At 41.1% G+C, this 21,525-nt stretch overlaps 1 protein-coding gene across 2 annotated transcripts in view; it reads right to left on the bottom strand.

Moving 5' to 3' along the window:
- Positions 1–4,418: 4,418 nt before the first annotated feature.
- Positions 4,419–21,525, bottom strand: part of REEP2 (receptor accessory protein 2) — a 52,323-nt gene continuing 35,216 nt past the window's right edge. The window contains exons 4-8 of one of the 2 annotated variants that reach the window (XM_075344678.1): positions 18,515–18,635; positions 15,687–15,800; positions 14,114–14,261; positions 8,890–9,047; positions 4,419–6,757 (exon numbers count right to left, since the gene is read on the bottom strand). In XM_075344678.1, the coding sequence (XP_075200793.1) occupies positions 6,683–6,757; positions 8,890–9,047; positions 14,114–14,261; positions 15,687–15,800; positions 18,515–18,635 (616 nt within the window). In that variant the 3' untranslated portion in view covers positions 4,419–6,682. The remainder of the gene's footprint in view (positions 6,758–8,889; positions 9,048–14,113; positions 14,262–15,686; positions 15,801–18,514; positions 18,636–21,525) is intronic. The other variant, XM_075344679.1, reaches the window with a different exon arrangement.

Here is a 21,525-nt window from a genome sequence, read left to right as displayed (position 1 = left end):
GATGATATTTTAATCTTCTGGACAGAGTCTGAGGAACAGCTGAAGACCTTCCATAAACACTTTAATCAGTTTCATCCCACCATCAACCTAACACTCAACTACTCCTGCACTGAAATCAACTTTTTGGACACCATCATTAAACTACGGAACAATGAAATAGAGACATCCCTGTACAAGAAGCCAATTGACCGTCCAACATACCTGAAATGGGACAGTTTTCATCCAAAACACATAAAAAAAAAAAAAAAAAAAAGCTCCACTATAGTGCACAGTCAGGCCATCAGGGACAAACTGATGTGTTCCAACACTACAGATAGAGACAATCACCTGGAGGGCCTCAGAAAGACCTTTCTGAATCAAGGCTACCACCAAAGAACAATTGAAAACCAGATTGCAAGAGCCCCCAGAATATCAAGAAACCATCTCCTACATTATAAAACTAAAGAAGAAAACAACCGGGTCCCTCTTGTAATCACCTACAATCCAAATCTGGAGGTGTTAAGAGCAGCTGCACGGAAACTACAACCATTACTGCAAAAAGATGCCCGGTTAAAATGTATTTTTCCAGACCCCCCACTTCTGTGTTTTAGGCAGCCCCCGAATCTAAGAAGCATCATTGTCATAAGCTCCCTATCCTCTCCAACAACAACAGGAACATTTCCCTGCAACCAGAAAAAAAATGTAAGACCTGTCAATTTATATTGACAACGGACAAGATAAAAATTCACAGATCACATCAGGACTACAGGATCCCAGGTACCTTCAGCTCCACCACAATTAATGCGGTGTACTTGATTATATGTACCAAATGTCCAACTGGGGGTCTGTATGTAGGGGAGACAGGACAACAGCTCAGAACAAGGATGAATTCTCACCGCCACACAATTAGAGAAAAAAAGGATGGATCTACCTGGGGCCAAAACATTTTTTGTACCCCAGACCACAGCATCACGGACATGAAATTGCTGGTATTGAATGGAAACTTCAAGTCCCAAAGAGACAGGAGACTATGGGAGTACAAACTTATGATGACCTTTGACACATTCAGAGCAGGAATGAATGTGCACATGGATTTATGTCTTTTTTCATCAATTAAGAAATGTGTTCCTCAGAGCATCTGAGGGCATCGCAACCCGGACCAGACACCCCAATCAGAGGACAATAAAACTTTCACACTGCTTATCTATGAACTACAATAATATATTTATGGCCACAACAGTTTGCCCCCTTGCCATAGTGATAGTTCTGCTTCACATAACGTTTTTTTTTTACTGCACTATTCTATGACCTGTTGTGTATAAATATGTGACTCTTCAGATTTTGTGTTATACCATGCCTGATGAAGAGACCTGAGTAGTCTCGAAAGCATGCTATTACCATCTTTTCAGTTAGCCATTAAAAAGGTATCAACCATTGAGGACTCTCAGTTCTTTTAAACAAACTTTGTTAGGATTTAGCACACTGCAGCAATTGTTGGAAATTTCCCTATAGCTGGACAATCCCCTTAATGTTAATCAGGCAAGACATTTTGTGCCCGTAAACAACCAAAAAAACCCCAAAACATAATTTTTATTATTATTTTTTTTCCTTGTTAATATACTATATAGTAAAGGAAACTTAAATATAGCACATAATGCAAATTAGCACTGAAAAGGCAAGGGGGCAGTGCCACTTCTCTGAAAAGTCAGCCAAACTAGTCCCATTAAAGTCGGCAAAGAAAGGAATACTGACTTTTACAATCACCCAAAAAGAGCATCATTAGGGCCCACCACGGAACCTTTCAGAAGACCAGCACTATCCAAATGTCCCTTCAGTGATAATTTGCATACAGTGCATGTTAGGTTAACTATCTAAAAAGGTTTCAAATCGTGGCCTTAAGAGCGGAGTACCAGCAGGAGAAAATAGCTGGCACACACAAGTGAAGGCAGGAGCAAAGTAAAAGTACACCACATAGAAATCATGTAGTTGTCCAAACATTCTGTGGTCGCCTGCATGACTGACTCCAACTACCTGTCTTGAGCAATCGGTGAGCAGCGTTCTGGCCTTGTGGCTGGTCGCATCATGTGGGTGTTGTCATACCGGGTGTGAAAATGGAGGGATATGTTCCTAAATCTATAGGGTGAAAATTTCCTGAAAAAGTCCCTGTGATGATCTGGATGGTTACGTCTGAGATTTGTTCACTGCACATGTGGCTGAGATCGTGATCATTCAAGAGATGAGGTCTCATTTCTTCAGGACCTGTTTTTCCTTGGTACTGATCCATCCTTCCATACACTCATATACAATGTGAGTCACATGGCATTACAGCGGAGGTGACGTCACTTGCTTTGAGATGTTCAGCCAGAGACTAAGGTGATCAGCTTAACACTACAAGTAGTTGGAAGAAAAAAATCTAAGTCATCAGGGGTTGCGCAATGGAAGTAGGCATCAACTTGTATTAGTCATATCATTCCAAGTGTTATGGCAGATGTATTAATTAGAAAAGTGGTGACAAAATGTACAAAAGGCATGGGTTGAATCATTGTTATACTTGCCATCTAGCTCAAATACTCACAATGTGTCGTGACCACATTTTAGGCAATGACTGCATCATAAATACAGAATTAAACTAAAAAGTACTGTAGATTTCATACAAAGTATGAAAAGAATGAGCATCAGGAAGGCAAAAAGTTCCCGATCGCCTCCTCACTGCCCTTTAAATAACCTGCAAGGTAAATCAGAATAATGATAAAATCTGACAGAAGAGCTCCACCATCAGGCCCTGGTCACCAGAAGGCCTCTTCCTCTGCAAGTTCACAGCAGTGGAAACGCTGCTCGTATACACCAATAATGACCATCAGATCTTTTTCTGAATAATACAGGTAACGGGTTACATTATAGATGTAGCATGTGTCCTACAAAGCAAGAATTATATGGAATAGGGAGTCTGAGGACTTTTATAAATCATTAAAATGGTTAGCAAGTTCGCTTTAAAGAAAAAAACACTGGAATGGAGGAGAGCTGCAACATTTATCCTTTTTTTTTTTCCTCGAGGAAAAGCAAAAGTTTTCTTTCAAACCAAAACAGCCCGATCAAGAAGAAAAAAAAAATATATAATATCACTAAACTAGAGGTACAGGTTTTCTTCAAGACCCCGGGCTTCATGGTCCTACATCATTCCACTAATAAATCTAAACTAAAAAAAATCAAATCAAACTGCTCGCCCCACTGTAGTGAATTGAATAAATGAATACTATCTTTTCTTAAAAAAGAAAAAAAAAAAAAGAAGAAAAAAATTAGGAAAAAATCTCTGGAATGTTAAAAAGAATGAGCGAGTCTATACCTACTCTACAAATCAGAATTCCCCATCTGCCCAGGTTAATGCCTATGTAATAATAATCATCCAGTTCAAGTCAAAATAAAAAGGTGTTAATAAAAAAAAACTTCAGAATACACAGTAAAATTACTTTATACAATCAAAAGTGCAACTAAGCAAACCAAATATTGTCACATCTCTTCAGCCAGTTACTGAACCCAGTAAACATCTTGACAGTAAATTTGCAGAGCAGAGGAATCAGCAGCAGGTCTGCTCCGAGGAGCTTAACAATCAGTGGGTTTACCGGCCCTCCTTACTCATGTAAGACTATATGTGATTGCACAATCAGTGTAAGAATAGAAGTGACTGCACTCAACTTCTCTGGTGGATTGTACAAAGTGCTGAACTACAGAAAAGAAAAAAAAACAGTAACAAGTGAACTATAACCGGTCAGTGCCTTAAGCTGGTGTCACACTAAACGACAGCGACAACGACGTCGCTGTTACGTCACCATTTTCGGTGACGTAACAGCGACCTTGTAAGTCGCTGTTATGATCGCTGCTTAGCTGTCAAACACAGCAGAAGCAGCGATCATAACGTCGCTGTGCTACATGTTCAGAGAGCAGGGAGCCGCGCTTAGCGCTGGCTCCTTGCTCTCCTGCAGCACACATCGGGTTAATTAACCCGATGTGTGCTGCAGCTACATGTCACAGTTCAGAGAGCAGGGAGCCGCGCTTAGCGCTGGCTCCTTGCTCTCCTGCAGCACACATCGGGTTAATTAACCCGATGTGTGCTGCAGCTACATGTCACAGTGCAGAGAGCAGGGAGCCGCGCGCACTGCTTAGCGCTGGCTCCTTGCTCTCCTTGCTACAGTATGCATCGGGTTAATTACCCGATGCATACTGCAGCCACATGTCACAGTGCAGGAGCCGGCGCTGGCAGCAAGAGCGGAGGCTGGTAACCAGCGTAAACATCGGGTAACCAGGGAAAGGTCTTCCCTTGGTTACCCGATGTTTACGCTGGTTACAGCTTACCGCAGCTGCCAGTGCCGGCTCCTGATCGCTTCATTTCGTCGCTCTCTCGCTGTCACACACAGCGATGTGTGTGTCACAGCGGGAGAGTGACGACCAAAAAATGAAGCTGGACATTCAGCAACGACCGGCGACCTCACAGCAGGGGCCAGGTCGTTGCTGGATGTCACACACAGCGACAGCGACGGGACGTCGCTGCAACGTCACAGAAAATTGTGACGTAGCAGCGACGTCGTTGTCGTCGTCGTTATGTGTGACACCAGCTTTAGGATCTAGAACCACTGGTTAGATCATCTATTAAGGCTTTTCTAGAAGTACATATGAGATGAAGCAACCAAGTGTCACACAATGGAGTGCTGAGCTATGTAAACATTTGGAAAAAGCATGCGATTCAGACATTCATTTCAACTCTTCCATTTGTGGAGCAAACGGAATAAGTGATGCGTTGGGGCAAACATGCAAACAGGAGCAGGGGAGCCCCACTGACTAGGATGGGGCCTGCTTGGTGTCTATTTTTCAGAAGGCAGAACTTTCTTTCCTTCTAAAAAGATGGACCCCATAATAACCAACAAGGCCCCTGTGCTTCGGTTTGGATAATTTACCCAACAAATTACTTATTCTTGGAACGAAAAAGAGAAACAATGCCAAAACAGACATGTGAACACAGCCTAAGAAGTACCACCTCTACGTCATTTTCAAGACAGGAGATGACAATAACACGTGGATTGACCGTGTCCCAGTCTTTTAACTCATGATTTATAGAATAATGAGGGATGGGCAATGTATTTTGTACACTAGGAACAGGTATATACATACTGTTGTGACATCCCCTTTTCAATAAGCTCCACAGCTCATCTGTTCTATCTCGCACTATTATACCAGCTGAATGCTATACTGCAGTATACTTCTCCCCAGATTATTCCAGCAGTAACTAAAAGCAAAGTATGGCTCATAATTATTGATCCTTTGTATTCATCCACTCTACATAATCCGGTTTATTGTTGCTTTAACTCTCGGTATAAATGTAGAGTTTACTTGAAATCAGGCTGAATACAAAGGCTCCAGCAATCTAATTTCTAACCACGCAAACCTACAATCTAGCAACTATTCTAGGAATAGCAGTGTTGGTTCTGCTCCACAAAGGCAATCTTACTGTTGGTGGCAGCCTTATATTATGTGGAAATGGAGGGGTGCAGGATATTTTATACACAGTATAAAGTGAATGTAAACACTAATGCAATTGTCAAGGATCAGTGAAAAAGTTCTCTCTAAATTCTGGAAAAACCTGTTCTTTGAAGCAACCTTTGAACAGTACCACCTCCTTATTATAGGCCTGTTCACAACCGGAAAGTCCCCTGATCATAGGACGTTCTTTAATCTAAGAGGAATATTTATATTTACACTTTTATTATTAAGTTCAGTCAACATTCATAAGTTTCCATTCACCAAAGCATTCTGTAGACCTTCAACCTTGAAATGTTTTGGGCTGTAAAGCCTTATTCCCTATATTCTCACAGGTCATCACGGTGGTTAGCCAACATTGGACGCTATATACAGCCCTCCTTATTAACGTGTACTCCACCCGGCTATAGGATTAGAATCTCCAATTTCTGAGCTCAATATCAAGTCTTTTCTATAAATTTCCTTCTTGGCTGTACCTGCCGGTATAGCATGAATTAGACCCCAGATTGTGTCACTTGCTATAATTCTGCATAAAAGCATTCTAGTTCTTTGAAGACTATTAAGCAAGTCTTAATGTGCATTGCTATACCATATAAATGACTGCCAGGGTATTTTGGCCTCATCTAGACTCCTCACCATTTCCTGTGTAAGAGCACACTAAAAGCTTTTAGGACAGGTGAGGTTTAGAGGCCTAATGGCTATCAGTTCTAGAACAAAAAAAAATGACTATTATTCGCGCTATTGAGGCCACTGTAAACCATAATTGTGAGCAGAATACTGACCACCTAAAGTAGTAGCTCACACATGTCCCATAGATAACAGAACTTCAGCAGCCCAAGGAGACCGTGACAGGTTTGTCTTTTAGAGGATTCATTAGTACTATGTTATACTTGTTGTTTTTTCACTTATTTTTGCGTATAGATTTTTTGTCCATTCAGAACAGCTGGTACTGGATGTCAATCTCAGCACCATTGGAATATCTCCAGATTTGCACATTGTAGTGTGGCTTGATCAAATGGATTATACGATTTGAAATAAACCTGTTGTCTTTTGCAAAATACTGACCCCTGGAGTGTTCCTAAAAGTAGTAGTCGTTGCTATTGAAGCAAACAGTCCTCCAAACAGTTTTATATCAGCAGCGTAAAAGGTAAAATCTGGACAGAAGGACATGTTTTCATGCCGACTCTCCAGGCACAGTGGTTGCTGTAGTTTTCTTCTTGGGGCGCGCCTTTACATTCTTGGCTTGTGGCTATTTTAGAAACAAAGACATGACATAAGATATCCCATCATTTAAACCAATATATCACACAAACCGTACAAAACTACACAAAGCTTTCAAAAACTAAGTATAGCTTTGCATACTTTTTTTTCTATTGTTTATTTGCTTACTAAATGCAATGTTAGGCTATGTGCGCACGTTGCATAATTGCATGCAGTTACGCTGCGTTCTGCACCGCAACGTAACTGCATGCGTCCTGCGTCCCCTGCATAATCTATGAAGATTATGCAGGAGACGTGCGCATGTGGCGTATTAGAGCGCAGCGCTTCAGCTTTTGCCCGAAGCGCGCGTTCTAAGAAGTGACATGTCACTTCTTTCCTGCGCTCTGCATGCAGCCCCTGCCCTGTCTATGGGAGGGGCTGCAGTCAGAGTGCATGGAATCGGCTTTTTTTTTCTTCATTACGGACTGTTTCTGCAGTGATTTGAAGCGCACGTGTGCTATTCAAATCGCTGCAGAAATTTCTGCAGTGACAGTACGCAATGTGCGCACATAGCATTATTCCCTTTCCAAATAGTAAAAAGCTTTTGAAGAAGACCATTTTATTGTTGCAGTTTCTGTAAGTCCTTTACCTAACGGAGTGGCTTTCAGAAATATTACAGATCTGTCAGAGCTCCTGGCAGCTCTATATGCCGTTCCCCTTGTGTGTCTCAGCATTTGAGCTAGCAGCAAAAAGAAAGGGGGCTGTGGAGAGAGAAGAAAGTATCTACAGTCTTAGGCCCCCTTCACATGTCAGGGATTCCGGTACATATGATGTCTGGTTTCATATGTACCGGAGACATGGACATACGCAGACCCATTAAAATCAATGGGTCTGCCCACACATCAGTGTTGTTACAAGGACAGTGTGTCTGAATGGAGCATACGCGTGTCCGTGTGTTCCACGCAGTGAAATTTCAGTTTTTGTCTGGTAGCACTGTCTTCACATGGACCACACACTGATGTGACCTGTGTGACCCCTACAGGAGAAACAAGTGTCTGAAAAAAATTAATTTTCTATACGCCCCTGTCTCCAGCGCTGCTGTCTTCGGTGCTGTTGGCACTTGCTTCAGAGCCCACTCATTATGCTCATGAATATTCACTGCACCGCAGACCCAAGCAGTGCCGGAGACAGCAGCACTGTGGACAGGTGAGTAAAAAGTTCCTGATCTTCATGTGCCATCACAAATAGCACACGGAAAACATGTGTGCGAAAATTAGGGCACACAGAGGGCCATACACACCTTAAACACGTCCATGAAAAATGTGTGTGTTTTCCACGGACGTGTGAAAGAGGTCTTAGGGAAGGCAGAGAAAATAGGCTATTGAAAAAGAGGAAAAGCAAACGAAGAGGAAATTGCAGCATAGAAGCTATAATGATATACTAGCTACTGAAAATATCAAGATCCCCGGTACACACAGACCTCCTATTTAGCCTATATTACTGAGAGAAACACAACAAAATGAAAAATCTGAAACCGAATCAGGCTGCAAACTGCAGATCAGGTTGTCTGAAAATGAATGAAGATTACAGACTGAAACTTAGCAAGAACATTTAGTTAAGAGAATTGCCCTAAGATGTAAAAATCTTTTTTTATTTGTGTCAAAAAAGGTGCCTATAGTCTTTAAAAGGATTGTCCCTTATACTTGGACAACCCCTACTCATTCCCTATATTGGCACCCATAAAAATAAAAGAAGCTTATACTCACCTACGGTGGCATTGTACTTCCAGTTATGTTGAAACTCTCGTTCCCAGGGCCCACATGACATTGTAATGATACGCGAGTCCAGTGTTCAATCATGCACCAGCTTCTCCACCTCCTTTGGGCACCGGAGCAATTAACAGGAAGTGAGTGGCAGCTGTGGAGCTCATTTCCTGTTAACCATTTAACCATCAGAAGGCAGGACAAGAGAAGCAAGCACTGTTTGGGTACAGGGCTCACGAGTTCTGACATCACTGGAACCTGGCAGTGGAGGGGACTATAGGCTTTTTTTTTTTTAGGGGGAGCAGGGGGCAAACAAGGGGAATGAGAAGGGGTTGTGCAAGTAGTGGACAACTCCTTTAAGGTTTGAGGATAGGTATATCTAGGACATACACAGGAATACAAGTATTGCCATACAAACCTCGACTTTTGTAACTTTCTTGACACTTTTGACACTTGCAGTACGTTTTGGTGCTTTTTCGACAGGATCTTCATCGGACGGGTCCGCTTTCACATCTGAATGGTCTACATCTGACTTTACTGGTCGTTGTTCCTCAGTAACTGAACAGGTGGATGGGGCTGTACACAAATAGATAAAGTCAGGTCTGGTATACAGCTGGTGCGAAACACAGCTAACATTGGAGATATGAACTACTTCAGGAATGGAGCTACATAGAATACAACTGCTAAGCCTTAAAAGGAAATGAAAGGGCAATGACAAAACTGTAAATGGAAATCTTTGGTCTCTAAACAAGGTTTACAGACCATAAGTGACAGTCACAATGTTGTCTACATGACTAAGTGTTATGCTATAGATCACAAGGAAGGCGTCATCTAACTTACATCACTGTTCAGCCTGTGACACCATTATTGTGTAAAACATATAGTTGTGACATATTAAAACATAACCATGGAAGAGAAACATCTAAAAGGAAAATTAAAAATGTCAAAGCAAAATAACAGTTTCCCAGAAGAAAAAATAATTTAGTTTTGCAGGAGGGAATATAATAAAAAACAAAACACAAAACAAATACACTATATAGCTCAATACTTTCTCGGGGCTCCTATTGCATGAATTACTGCATCAATGCAGCGTGGTATGGAGGCGATCAGCCTGTGGCACTGCTGAGGTGTTATGGAAGCCCAGGATGCTTTCATAGCAGCCTTCAGCTCGTCTGCATTGTTGGGTCTGGTGTCTCATCTTCCTCTTGCCTCTTGGGTTTAGGTCAGGCGAGTTTGCTGGCCGATCAAGCACAGTGATACTGTGGTTATTAAACCAGGTATTGGTACTGTTGGCAGTATGGACAGATGCCAAGACTCTATATAATATATGTGTTTCACTTTTTGTATTGAATTACTGAAATAAATTAACTTTTTAACGAATATATATATATATATATATATGTGTGAGCAAGGATGGTTGACCTTAGGGAGATCAACATCCACCACTGCGGAGACACCATCACGTGTTTCTCAACACAGTGATTCTAGAGCAATGCCCCCTGGGAAATATTCAAAGCAAGAAGGCCTGCGGAGACACCATCACATGTTTCTCAACGCTGGCAGGAAACTAGCCAGGTCTTTCACCGGGAAGGAACAACCACGGGAAGGGAAGTCTCCAGTCAAGGAGACCACCTATGCCAAACATGGTATCCATCCACAGACAGCCGTTTCGGGGTATTTGCCCCTCATCAGTGTGGAGTAGGAATCTGGCTAGTGGGACATACATATATACATACATATATACATATATACATACATATATATATATATATATATATATATATATATATATATATATATATATATATATATATATATATATATATATATATATATATATATATATATATATATACACACACACACACACACACACACACACACACACACACATACATACATACATATATATATATATATATATATACATACTTTTTGTATGTATGCACATAGGTCTAAAGGGAGACGACGCCGACGACAACTAAAATAAAAATAATCCAGAGAGTTCTCCTTGAAATTATTTACCCCCATCTTGCGACAAGGTCATTGATATTGTTGTATATTGTATAACAGTGTCAATTTTTTTAAGTTCAAAGAAAACCAAAATTAGACTAGACTAAAGCTGGTGTCACACATAACGACAACGACATCGCTGTTACGTCACCATTTTCTGTGACATAGCAGCGGCCTTGTAAGTCGCTGTTATGATCGCTGCTTAGCTGTCAAACACAGCGACGCAGCAGCGATCATAACGTCGCTACATGTGCAGAGAGCAAGGAGCCGCGCACACTGCTTAGCGCTGGCTCCTTGCTCTCCTAGCTACAGTACACATCGGGTTAATTAACCCGATGTGTACTGCAGCTATATGTCACAGTGCAGAGAGCAGGGAGCCGCGCACACTGCTTAGCGTTGGCTCCCTGCTCTCCTAGCTACAGTACACATCGGGTTAATTAACCCGATGTGTACTGCAGCTACATGTGCACAGAGCAGGTGCCGGCACTAGTAGCAAGAGCGGCGGAGGCTGGTAACGAAGGTAAATATCGGGTAACCAGGGAAAGGTCTTCCCTTGGTTACCCGATGTTTACAGTGGCTACAGCTTTCCGCAGCTGCCAGACGCCGGCTCCTGCTCCCTGCTCGCTTCATTTCGTCGCTCTCTCGCTGTCACACACAGCGATGTGTGTGTCACAGCGGGAGAGTGACTACCAAAAAATGAAGCTGGACATTCAGCAACGAGCAACGACCTCACAGTAGGGGCCAGCTCGTTGCTGGATGTCACACACAGCAACAGCGACGGGACGTCGCTGCAACGTCACAGAAAATGGTGACGTAGCAGCGACGTCGTTGTTGTCGTCGCTGTGTGTGACACCACCTTAAAGGTGACCTAAGTTACCAATATTGGCAGGATTGGCCTACAGTCTGAGTGGGGGCTTCCCAACTCTTCCATGATCGATGTCAAGGAAGAGAAGAGTCATGCTGTTTGAATTTTAATGAACGAGGCCTTCGTTATTCAGGAGATAAGCCACTCTGCCCTTTGACAACACATGAACATGAGCAAATCATTCACATGTATAGGGGGAGGCGGCAGGAGATAGCCAAATAAGAACTTGGCCACCAGCTATTGCATGTTTATGTCCAGATAGTGTGTATGAACCTTTTGGGGGAACATTGAGTGCTTATTAGTCTAGATTACTCAAACAAGAGGGCTCTATGTGTTGCATGGTGCCTCTGTATGCCCCCATTTTCTTTCCTAGAAGTAATCGTAACATTGTTTAACATAAGATTCTACAGCACATTATATATATTGGAGGTAGAAGAAAAACACAAGAAAACCAGAAATTACATATTTTTGCATTCTGTAGCCAAGAAATAACATAAATCATGCTCCTGTCTTGGCCACTGGCATCCAGATACTCCCCCAGTTTTATGATGTAGCTTGATTGCTACATGAGCTGGCCGTGCCACGAGTTGCCTTTTGGAGCCTATTGCCATTCAATCCACAAACATAATTGGGCTTCGGTTAGCGAACACATTTTCATTAAAACACAGGAGTTTCCCCTTTTGTTTTTAGTTTTACTAGAATGTGTGTTCTTAGTTAAGAATACCAAATTAATTATTATTGATATCCATGTACAATAAACCACATTAGAGAACGGAGATTGACAACTAAAATGTATGATCTGTATTTTAAAAAACTTACACAGAATCCAAGGAAGCGGAGAAGACAAAGAAAAGAGTAATGTTGCATCTATTCAATAAAGGTCCATGCACTTAACTAGTATATAAACATGGTCATGGCAAAGCATTTTATTGAAAGTCATACATATGATCATTAAGATGCAAGGAGAGCCCAATGCAGGCCTAAACATGTGAGATTAATGGTTCAGAATACCCCTGTCCCATCTTCAAGACAACTTCTATTGGTGCCCAAAATAAGGAAGATAAAAGTCATCATGAAAATCTTTCTACTACAATAAGTGGCTTAGATATTTGGGAAATGCATACACAGTAATTCACTAGAGTATTTCTACCAAAAGATTTATTCTATTTTTAACCCACGGTAATTCTGGTAACAAGAAGCAAGATCTACATTTCGTACATGGCTTTCCAAATAGAAGAATATCAATCTGGCAATTGACCACGCTCGATACAAGATCAATGGTGTCCTGCATAGGCCAATTAACCAGTAAATGTAACAATGAATGCATCTTTGCACCACAATTTCTTTAGTTGACATTAGTTATTGTTATATGGAAGCATACCGGCTACACCAGATCTTCTAACACATGCAACCAATGTACAATGACTGAGGAGAACCTGTATACACAAAAATATACTCAACATTGAAATTGTAACACCAAGAAGGAAAAGTCATGGACTTATGGAAATCACAGGATCCATAGACATGTTAATGATACGAAAATTCTCTCTCTAGAATATTATTGTATATAAAAATTTTAAAACATCGTTATTTATTCAGTATCAAGTACACGTGCAGAAAAAAGACACACACACACACACACACACACACACACACACACACACACACACACACACACACACACACACACACACACATTATCAATAGGGTTATTAATGGTTGTAGAAGGAATGTTCTGCCACACTGAATCATCAAGATCCACTGCTGGCAGCTCGCTCTTCAATTGCTTAAAGATGGTGTCTGATATATGCTTAATAAGAGACAAAGTCCGGCTATGCTGCAGGCCATGGTGGCATGTTTAGGCCATGTGCCCACGGGAGAACGTACCTGTGAACGTTTCTGCAGGTTCACACAGCAACTCCACGGAATCCGCAGCGATCCATTGATGCGGTATTTCTGCGGAATCAGTGCAGATTTCGTGCCGAATTCCTGCGGATTTCCCATCCTGTATCTCCATAGTGGAAAGGCAGGAATTCCGCAGATAATTTCGCATGAATAATTGGCAGTTACGTGTGGCTGCAGGAAATCCGCAGCATTTTCCGCAGCCGCAAAAAAACGCAGCATTGATACAGCACTCCCCAAATCCCATAGGATAACATGGGGAGTGTCTGTACTTGTGTAAACCTGAGGATTTGGAAAATCTAGAAAATCCGTGGGTTTTCCGCAGCAAAATCCGCAGGTACGTTTCCCGTGGGCACATGGCCTTAGAGCTTACAGTAGCACGGAGCAACATTAGGCCCTTATGTTGAAAATGACTCCTGGGACACTTTGTGAAGGGCATGATGTTGACCACATGGTCGTGCTGTTTTCAAAATTTGGTTTACATTTTTTCCCCATCATTTGCATATCATTAACATTTCTACAGATTCTGCGATTTCCATAATTCCACAACCTTTCCTGCTGGTTTTGCAATTTAAAATGTCAACTATACATAAACACACACATTTTTAGTTAAGGCATTATACACATTACATCTTATTTCTTAATAAACGGCAAAACCCAAGGCTTCCTGTATCATTGGAGCCACACTAGAGGATATTTTAAGCAAACCCCCATGAAGTGACATTCACACTGCATAATCTGATCCATACTGAAGGTAGAAATGTTCACTACCAGAAGCTTCTTTTTCCTAGAAAAATAATGAAGGGTCATATGCATTTCTCCAAGTTACTCTTGTATTCTAGTTTACCCATTAGGTTTCTACCTTGATCCATGATGGTCTCCACGAGTCCGCTGGAAGCACTGCGTAACCGAGGTTCTGGACTCTGCAAGTGCACAGCAGCATCATCTTGTATGAGAGTTAAATCCTGCATACTGAAACTCCGCAACTTCTCGGACAACACACCTTGACCCTGAGAAAAAATAAAATAAAATAAATAAATATTATTCATATTATTCATATTATTATTATTATTATTATTATTAATAATAATAATAATAAAAATATATTATACGGGTCTAACCAATTAACTTCCATGTCCAACCATTTCATAAAATAAAAACATATAGATTACGGGATTATGTATTCTAAATGTACAACAACTTGAAAACAGAAAAACAAATTTTCCTACAATTACTACCATAGTTTAATTTTGAGCCCTTCCAACTATGTATAGAAAAACTGATTTTATAATTAGGTTTTTAGGTTGCAGTATTAGGTTCCTAGTTGAAAAAGGGATCCCATTGACTAAAAACGCTGGTTACTTGCAATTGTAATCTGCATCTAAAACATTGCTAAAAAAAAAAAAATATATATATGTCTGGCAGGCTTACTGGGAGCACAGCTACAGGGAGAAAATGAAATTCTATTTTCCCTGTAGCCGCTTGCTTCCAGTCATCAGTTGGTGTGCAGGGGTAAGAATCACTGTTTATCAAACACTAATTGCCACTATATCTGCAGGTTAAAGGGATTGTCCACTACTCTGACAACCCCTTATGAAGTCCTGTGCTTACCCACAGTAAGATTTTCACACCCTATATGGTACCTTCTCAATGAGTATGCTTACTTGGAAGTTATTTTATGGGCTACTTCTGAGCAGCTTTCAGTGTTTAGGGGTCTCCTTTTAAAAAGCCATTTAATTAATCTGTATAATGACTAATAAAGATTAAGAATTTTTGAAATATTCCTCCAGAGTGGCGTTTACACCATTTTTTTTTGTATACTAAAACTATTGGATTTTACTGGAATCTCCAGCTGTGGGAATGGTCTTCTCCCGATATTCCTGTTGAACCGCAGCCTCCGTGCAGTGGAATTCCACCATAATGTGCGGACTATAAAAGGTTTCCTTTACATGGTTTCCTACTTATATTAGGTCTTGCTTCAAATGAACCAAACTTAAGATGCATTTACACTGGCTGATATATCGGGAAGAAGTGTTTTCTAGGAACACTTGTTTAGCGATTATTGGCCTGTGATCACCTGACTAACAAGCGCATGCTCATCCACAGTTTTACTCACCATCACACATTTTCTGATTGGGCTACATAGCTTTTTTTTGCTTTTTTTTTTAGCTTTTTCAACATTGCCAGAGACTTTACTATAATAACCCTAAATTCTCTTGACTTCATGAATATCATTCCAATATTTCAACTATAAAGTGATGCCAGGAAGGTGAACAATAGATATTAACTTTTTTTCTTATTTTTCACTAAGATGAGGAAAACCTATAAAAAAATTCTAGAATACTGACGATGGTATTATGAAAGGTGCATGGCAAAATAATTAAATCGATTTCAAATAAGTAATGCAATTTTTTTCTGCAAAAACGTTACTTTACCTTTGTAGCTGCCGTCACCGCGGCATTCGCAGCAAGATTTAAGCCCCTTTTGCCGACACGCATCATTGTTTCATAGCTCTTGTCTCTCGCCTGAGCGATGTACTCATCAATCTCCTGCAGGATCACATACAACTTTAAATCACTTGTAGCCAAATCTCCATAAACAAGCCATCGTGGTTTAAAGATGTCCTACAGCTTTATTTGTCATGGTACAATAGGTCTTCTGCCTCAATACTCGAGTATAATGGAAGTTAATGGGATGACAAGCATTTTCTGGGACATTTTCCAGAAAAATGCTCTTGTTCCCCATTGATTTCCATTATACTCAAGTTGCGCCCATCTGAGCATCTAACTGCTCATTACAAGTACCGAGCACCCGAGTATGGTAGTGCCTGCTCATTACTAATAGCTATGCTTTTGCACGGTTTGCTCTCCCATTATACTTTCTTTTCGACCACATGTGAAATAGCACCACGACCGTGATTTGAGGCTGCTGCAGTTTTAAGATATTAGGATCCATTGAATGCGCATCCAACTGCTGGTTATGAGCACAGAGCACTCCAGCATGGTAGTGCTTGCTCATACCCAATAGATATGTATTACATGTTAACCCATTTCTTCAATGGCCACTAGGTAATACCATATGTAGCTACACATGGCCACTGATTCTTTGAGCCACGCAATTTAAAGGTGTATTCTCAAGATTGGGGATAACTTTCTAACAGCTTGAGGTTTCACCACTGAACCCCATCGATCCTGAAATTGGGGCTGAAGAGCCCTAATGTGAATGGAGTGGTGGGTGATACTGCACATTGCTCATCCATTTGGGAGTGCCAAAAACCAGCCTAGCACTGCGCTCGACTATGTTCAGCACTCTCATTAAGAATGAATAGTGTGATATTATGATTGATCAACCACTATCATCCACATCGGGCACTTCAGAGCTCCAGTCCCCAGAGGTCAGACCGCCAGTGATTTGTAAGTGTTTCCCTATGTCATGGATAGAAAAGTGCTTAAAAGTTTTAAGAATTTTAGAATACCACTAACTTTTCACACTCCATGAGTTGCCACTGTAGGCAAGCATTAAAATACTGAGTCCAAGCTATGGGATAGACAGCAATTATGCTGCTACCTCAAATCAAGTGCTAAAACAAATCACTGCTCTTAGCCATTATCTGTGTGTACTAGGCACAAAATGTTTCCCATTAACAACCTCGTAGTTATAAGTAGGGATGAGCAAATCCAAGCTGTAAAGTTCAGTGTTCATACTGAACACAGTGTGCAGGGATCAAACTCTAAAGGCCGCTTTACACGCTGCGATCTCGCTAGTGTGCGTACCCCGCCCCCATCATTTGTGCATCACAGGCAAATCGCTGCCCGTGGCGCACAAAATCGCTCGGACCCATCACACTACTTGCCTGCCTAGCGACGTCGCAGGGGGCGGTTCGTTCGGCGTCACAGCGACGTCACTAAGCGGCCACCCAATAGAAGCAGAGGGGCGGAGATGAGCGGGACGTAACATCCCGCCCACCTCCTTCCTTCCTCATTGCCGGCGGCCACAGGTAAGGTGAGGTTCCTCGTTCCTGCGGTGTCACACATAGCGATGTGTGCTGCCACAGAAACTACGAACAACATCGTACATGCAGCAGCAACGATTTTGGGAATAGGGGAGCATGTCAACCATTAACGATTTTGCACGATTTTGCGACCATTTTCGATCGCATGTAGGTGTCACACGCAACGACATCGCTAACGCGGTCGGATGTGCGTCACAAATTCCATGACCACAACGACATCGCTTTAGCGATGTTGCTGCGTGTAAAGCTGCCTTAACAAACTTTTCCCTGAACTACCTGTCCAAGTTCGGGTGCTGTTCAGATGCTAAATAAATGTTTGATGAAAGGCTGTAGCGCAGCCATTCAACAACCTTTCTGGCATGTGGAAGATGCCTGTACGCTGCCAAGAACAAAAATTAAGTGGGATCCCCCCATTTTTTTGATAACTTGAACAAGTAAAATAGACAGCTGCAGGCTGGTATTATCAGGCTTGGAAGCCCCATGGATATTTGGCCCTTCCCAGCCTAAAAATAGCAGCCCATCCTTTAGATGTGTCAACTCTGCTGCTTTGTCACGCTCTTCCAGATTGCCCTGATGCAGTGGTAAATCAGAGTAATACTTTTGGGGTAGAGGTCATCTGTGAACTGACAACTAGCATCAAGCCCATGGGTTAGTAATGGATAGGCATCTATCAGACACCCCCTAATAGTAACCCAGTAAGTAAACAGGTTAAAAACAACAAAGACCAGAACACACACATTCTATAATTTATTAATTGTGTATTTTCAACTGTACACTTACTGTGTTTGATAATACCAGTCCCAACCTGTCTGCTTTACCTTGGTTGATCAAAAGTATGTATGGGGGTCCCCCACGTCATTTATTCAGTATCGAAATGTGTTTGTAGGGCAATTGTCTTGCTCTAAACCCCATTTTCCATCCTTTGTCAGCCGCTAACCCTTACGACCATTTTATAGCACCACAGCTTGGATCCCCATTGACTTTATTGGGTCGGGGTCAAGTTCGCGTCCCAAACCGAACTAAAGTCCGGCTGAACCAGGTGAACCTGAACTTCCACAGTTTTCTCATTGCTAATCATAATGCCTTTATCACCTGAACGCTTATTTCAATGCAAATTCTATTAAATTCTACATTTTGCAAAGTTTCACATTTCTAGTGTCCCATTAACAGATACAAACACAAAACCAATAAAACCAATATTGCAAGTCAATGCGATAAAAACAAAATGTACAGAATTGCACGTTAACATACCTTTTCCTTACTAGAAAGGGTGGGATGCACAAATTTCCTATACAATACACTAGAGCCTTTGGTGTAGGGTGAAAGAAGCCAAATCACAAACGCAATTTTTAGCTCAAAATAAAAAGGAAACCTGAAAAGACAAAGTCCCTAAAATTAGCATTGTATAAACACATCTTTGTTAACGTGAACCGGGCATGTCCAATAATGCGATTAACCTGCAGATATAGGGTTAATCTGTAGCTTAATAGCCGTATGAAAACGCTCATTTAATGTACTCAAAGTGCAGCAACCGGGATAAAATTAACTATCATTCCTCCAGGACTTGCAGGTTTTTAGTTATGCAGGCATAACAGTGCAGCTATAGTCATCGCTCAGTATACTGTGAGCGGTGGCTGTAAACATGCCCCAGCGCTACGACAGCCGAGTCAGCAATGTATCAGTGCAGATCCGGCTGTCAGTCAATGTCCCAAGGTATGCTTACAGCCACCGTTCACAGAATAGTGTGCCATGACTATAGCTGCACTGCATAACAAGAAAGCCAGCGGCTACTGGGAGGAATAAAGTTAATTTTCTCCCAGATGCCGCACTTGGAATACAGCACCTGGTCACTTTCATAACGCTATTTCATGTTAAGCGTTAAGGGACATAACAGGTTCACTTAAGTAGTAAATAAAAAGAAAAAAAAAAAAAACGTGTAAAAAAAGGTTTACACCTAACAAGAGCTTGTTTAAGAAAAAATGGACATATTACTATAAGAAATGAACAGTGGTAGAATATTAGTATGGAGAAGACAAAAAAAAATAAAAATAAAAATGCTCTTGCTTTGAAATCGTGAATGGGGTGATTCTTGAAGCCCCGATAAATTTTTAGATTTATGACATTGATAAAAAAAAATAACAGAATCTAGGTATAGTAGTGGAACGCTAATTATAAGAAATATCACACTTGCCCCTGTGTGGGTTACATCCAGGAGTTTGGACATACTGACCTCACTAAAAGGTATACCCTAGCTAAAAAAACAAACAATCTTCAGCTTTCAATTACACACTACTAAAATTGTTTTGCTAAGTTTAGAAAAAGATCATAACTGTCATATCCATAATGCATCTTGGAAAAATAACTAAGGTTAGCTAGACCTAAAGGGTGCTTTACACGCTGCAACATCGCTAGCGATTTCGTTAGCGATGTGACATGCCAGATCGCAGATGCGATCTGCCGAGATCGCAGATATGTCGTTTTATAGCGCCGGTCACTTCTGCGATCTGGCGTGTCACATCGCTAACGAGATCGCTAGCGATGTTGCAGCCTGTAAAGCATCCTTTACTCTTTATACAAAATTATTATTTATAACCTATTATTTCATTCCCAAACCAATACTTGCAGAGGGCATAAAGACTACAAAAAAATCAGTAGTTTAAGAAAGGGTACGCAGCCCTTTATTTTGTTTTATCCATGCTGTAGGGTTACAAAAATGTTCCTTCAATCACGGATAGGCAAAAGGTAACCAACTACTAGAAGAGCAGCGAGTATTGACAAGATTAGTATCTTTTTTTTTGGGGTGGGTTGGGGGACAGTTTGTGTGGTGTTAAAAGAAATAAAATTGGGGGTAGATGCCCCATCTGAAAAAAGGTAGAGATAAGGGTTAAGTATTCCATCTGTAGATTATACTTCACCTTGCACCAAATTGTTATATGTTAAATGTGACACATGGTGTAATAGGGGCTGCTGCAGAGTAGAATAAAAAGGTTTGTTTTCTTTATCATTATGTATATTAATGAATATTGTATATTACACCTAATGAGTTAATTTTTGTTAAGTCCAAGCGGCTATTTTTCACTAGAGGTGTGCACTTTTCCCTGTATAACACTAACCAATTATAAAGAGACAGCAACACACAGAAGAAAAAGAACACGCTCCACCATAGCTTAGAGTAGGTTTCTCAAGGTGTGACATGTATGACAAACTGCCCTGACCTCCTGGTCTAACCTCCTACATTGTTAAAATGTTCTGTGAATAGAGAACAGATGACTAACCTTTCAGATAAGGTCCCAGTATTCAGTGTGGAGGGAGGAGCAGTACAGCTGAGTTTAGCTGTGCCAAACTAAAAAAAAAAAAAAAAAAAAAAAAAAAAAAAAAAAAACCTGCTGTACTGCCTCCTCCATCCACACTGCTTTAAAAAGTCTCAGTAATCACACTGAGGTGTGATTACAACAGACACAAAAGTGTGATTACGGACTCATCTCTGGACAGGCAGGGGTGGGGCAGCAAAGATGCTGCCGATCAAAACTGTCAATTTAGCAGGATTGCCAGATTCCCCACAAGCAGGCAGCCAGGGGAAGCTGGAGGGCAGTACTGTCATCAAAGATATTTTGGGACAAACCCGTAAAAATGCAAAAAAATAAAAATAAAAATCATAGACTATAGCAATTGTTTATAGAATTTAACATCTAGAGTTTCGCTTTTCATCATACTGACTACTTTGGCATCTCATCGCAACATACCAAAGCAGCGCCTTTAGACATGGCCTTTTGGCTCAATAGGATAAATACACTGCTAATATTATAAAAGTCAGAGTTCTAGTTCACCACAACCATTAGAGTGTAGGAGTATGGCAGAACCGGGAGAAATAGTGTACTGTTCTGATGTATTAGCACGGTATCCTACAAATACATACAATAAATGTGTACCAAGGGCTAAAACCTGCTTTATGTGCCGACATGGTTAACGCTTTGGCTGTGGAATATTCTAGGAGACGTCTTTAGCTGTTTACGTCTGATGTCTGTTTTCCAGTTCTCAATAAAAGCATTTTCAATGATCCATGAAGTGGTAACACGACCTTGTGCACATATTTTCCGAGAGCAGGTGGAAAATGAATTCTCCGTGGCAAGAGATCATCTTGTTACATTCATTTATGCAGTCAGAAATAGTGCACTTTCCCATCAAGACAATGCTGCACACTGGCATGGCCGCTTCCCAGAACGCCCTAGAAGAGCAATGGCAGGCAAGGCGAAAGAGCGAGC

Source organism: Anomaloglossus baeobatrachus, chromosome 4 (assembly GCF_048569485.1).
Source record: "Anomaloglossus baeobatrachus isolate aAnoBae1 chromosome 4, aAnoBae1.hap1, whole genome shotgun sequence".
NCBI classification, from domain to species: Eukaryota; Metazoa; Chordata; class Amphibia; order Anura; family Aromobatidae; genus Anomaloglossus; species Anomaloglossus baeobatrachus.
The sequence above is the reverse complement of the archived record's forward strand: the minus strand, read 5'-3'. Positions and strand labels throughout refer to the sequence as shown.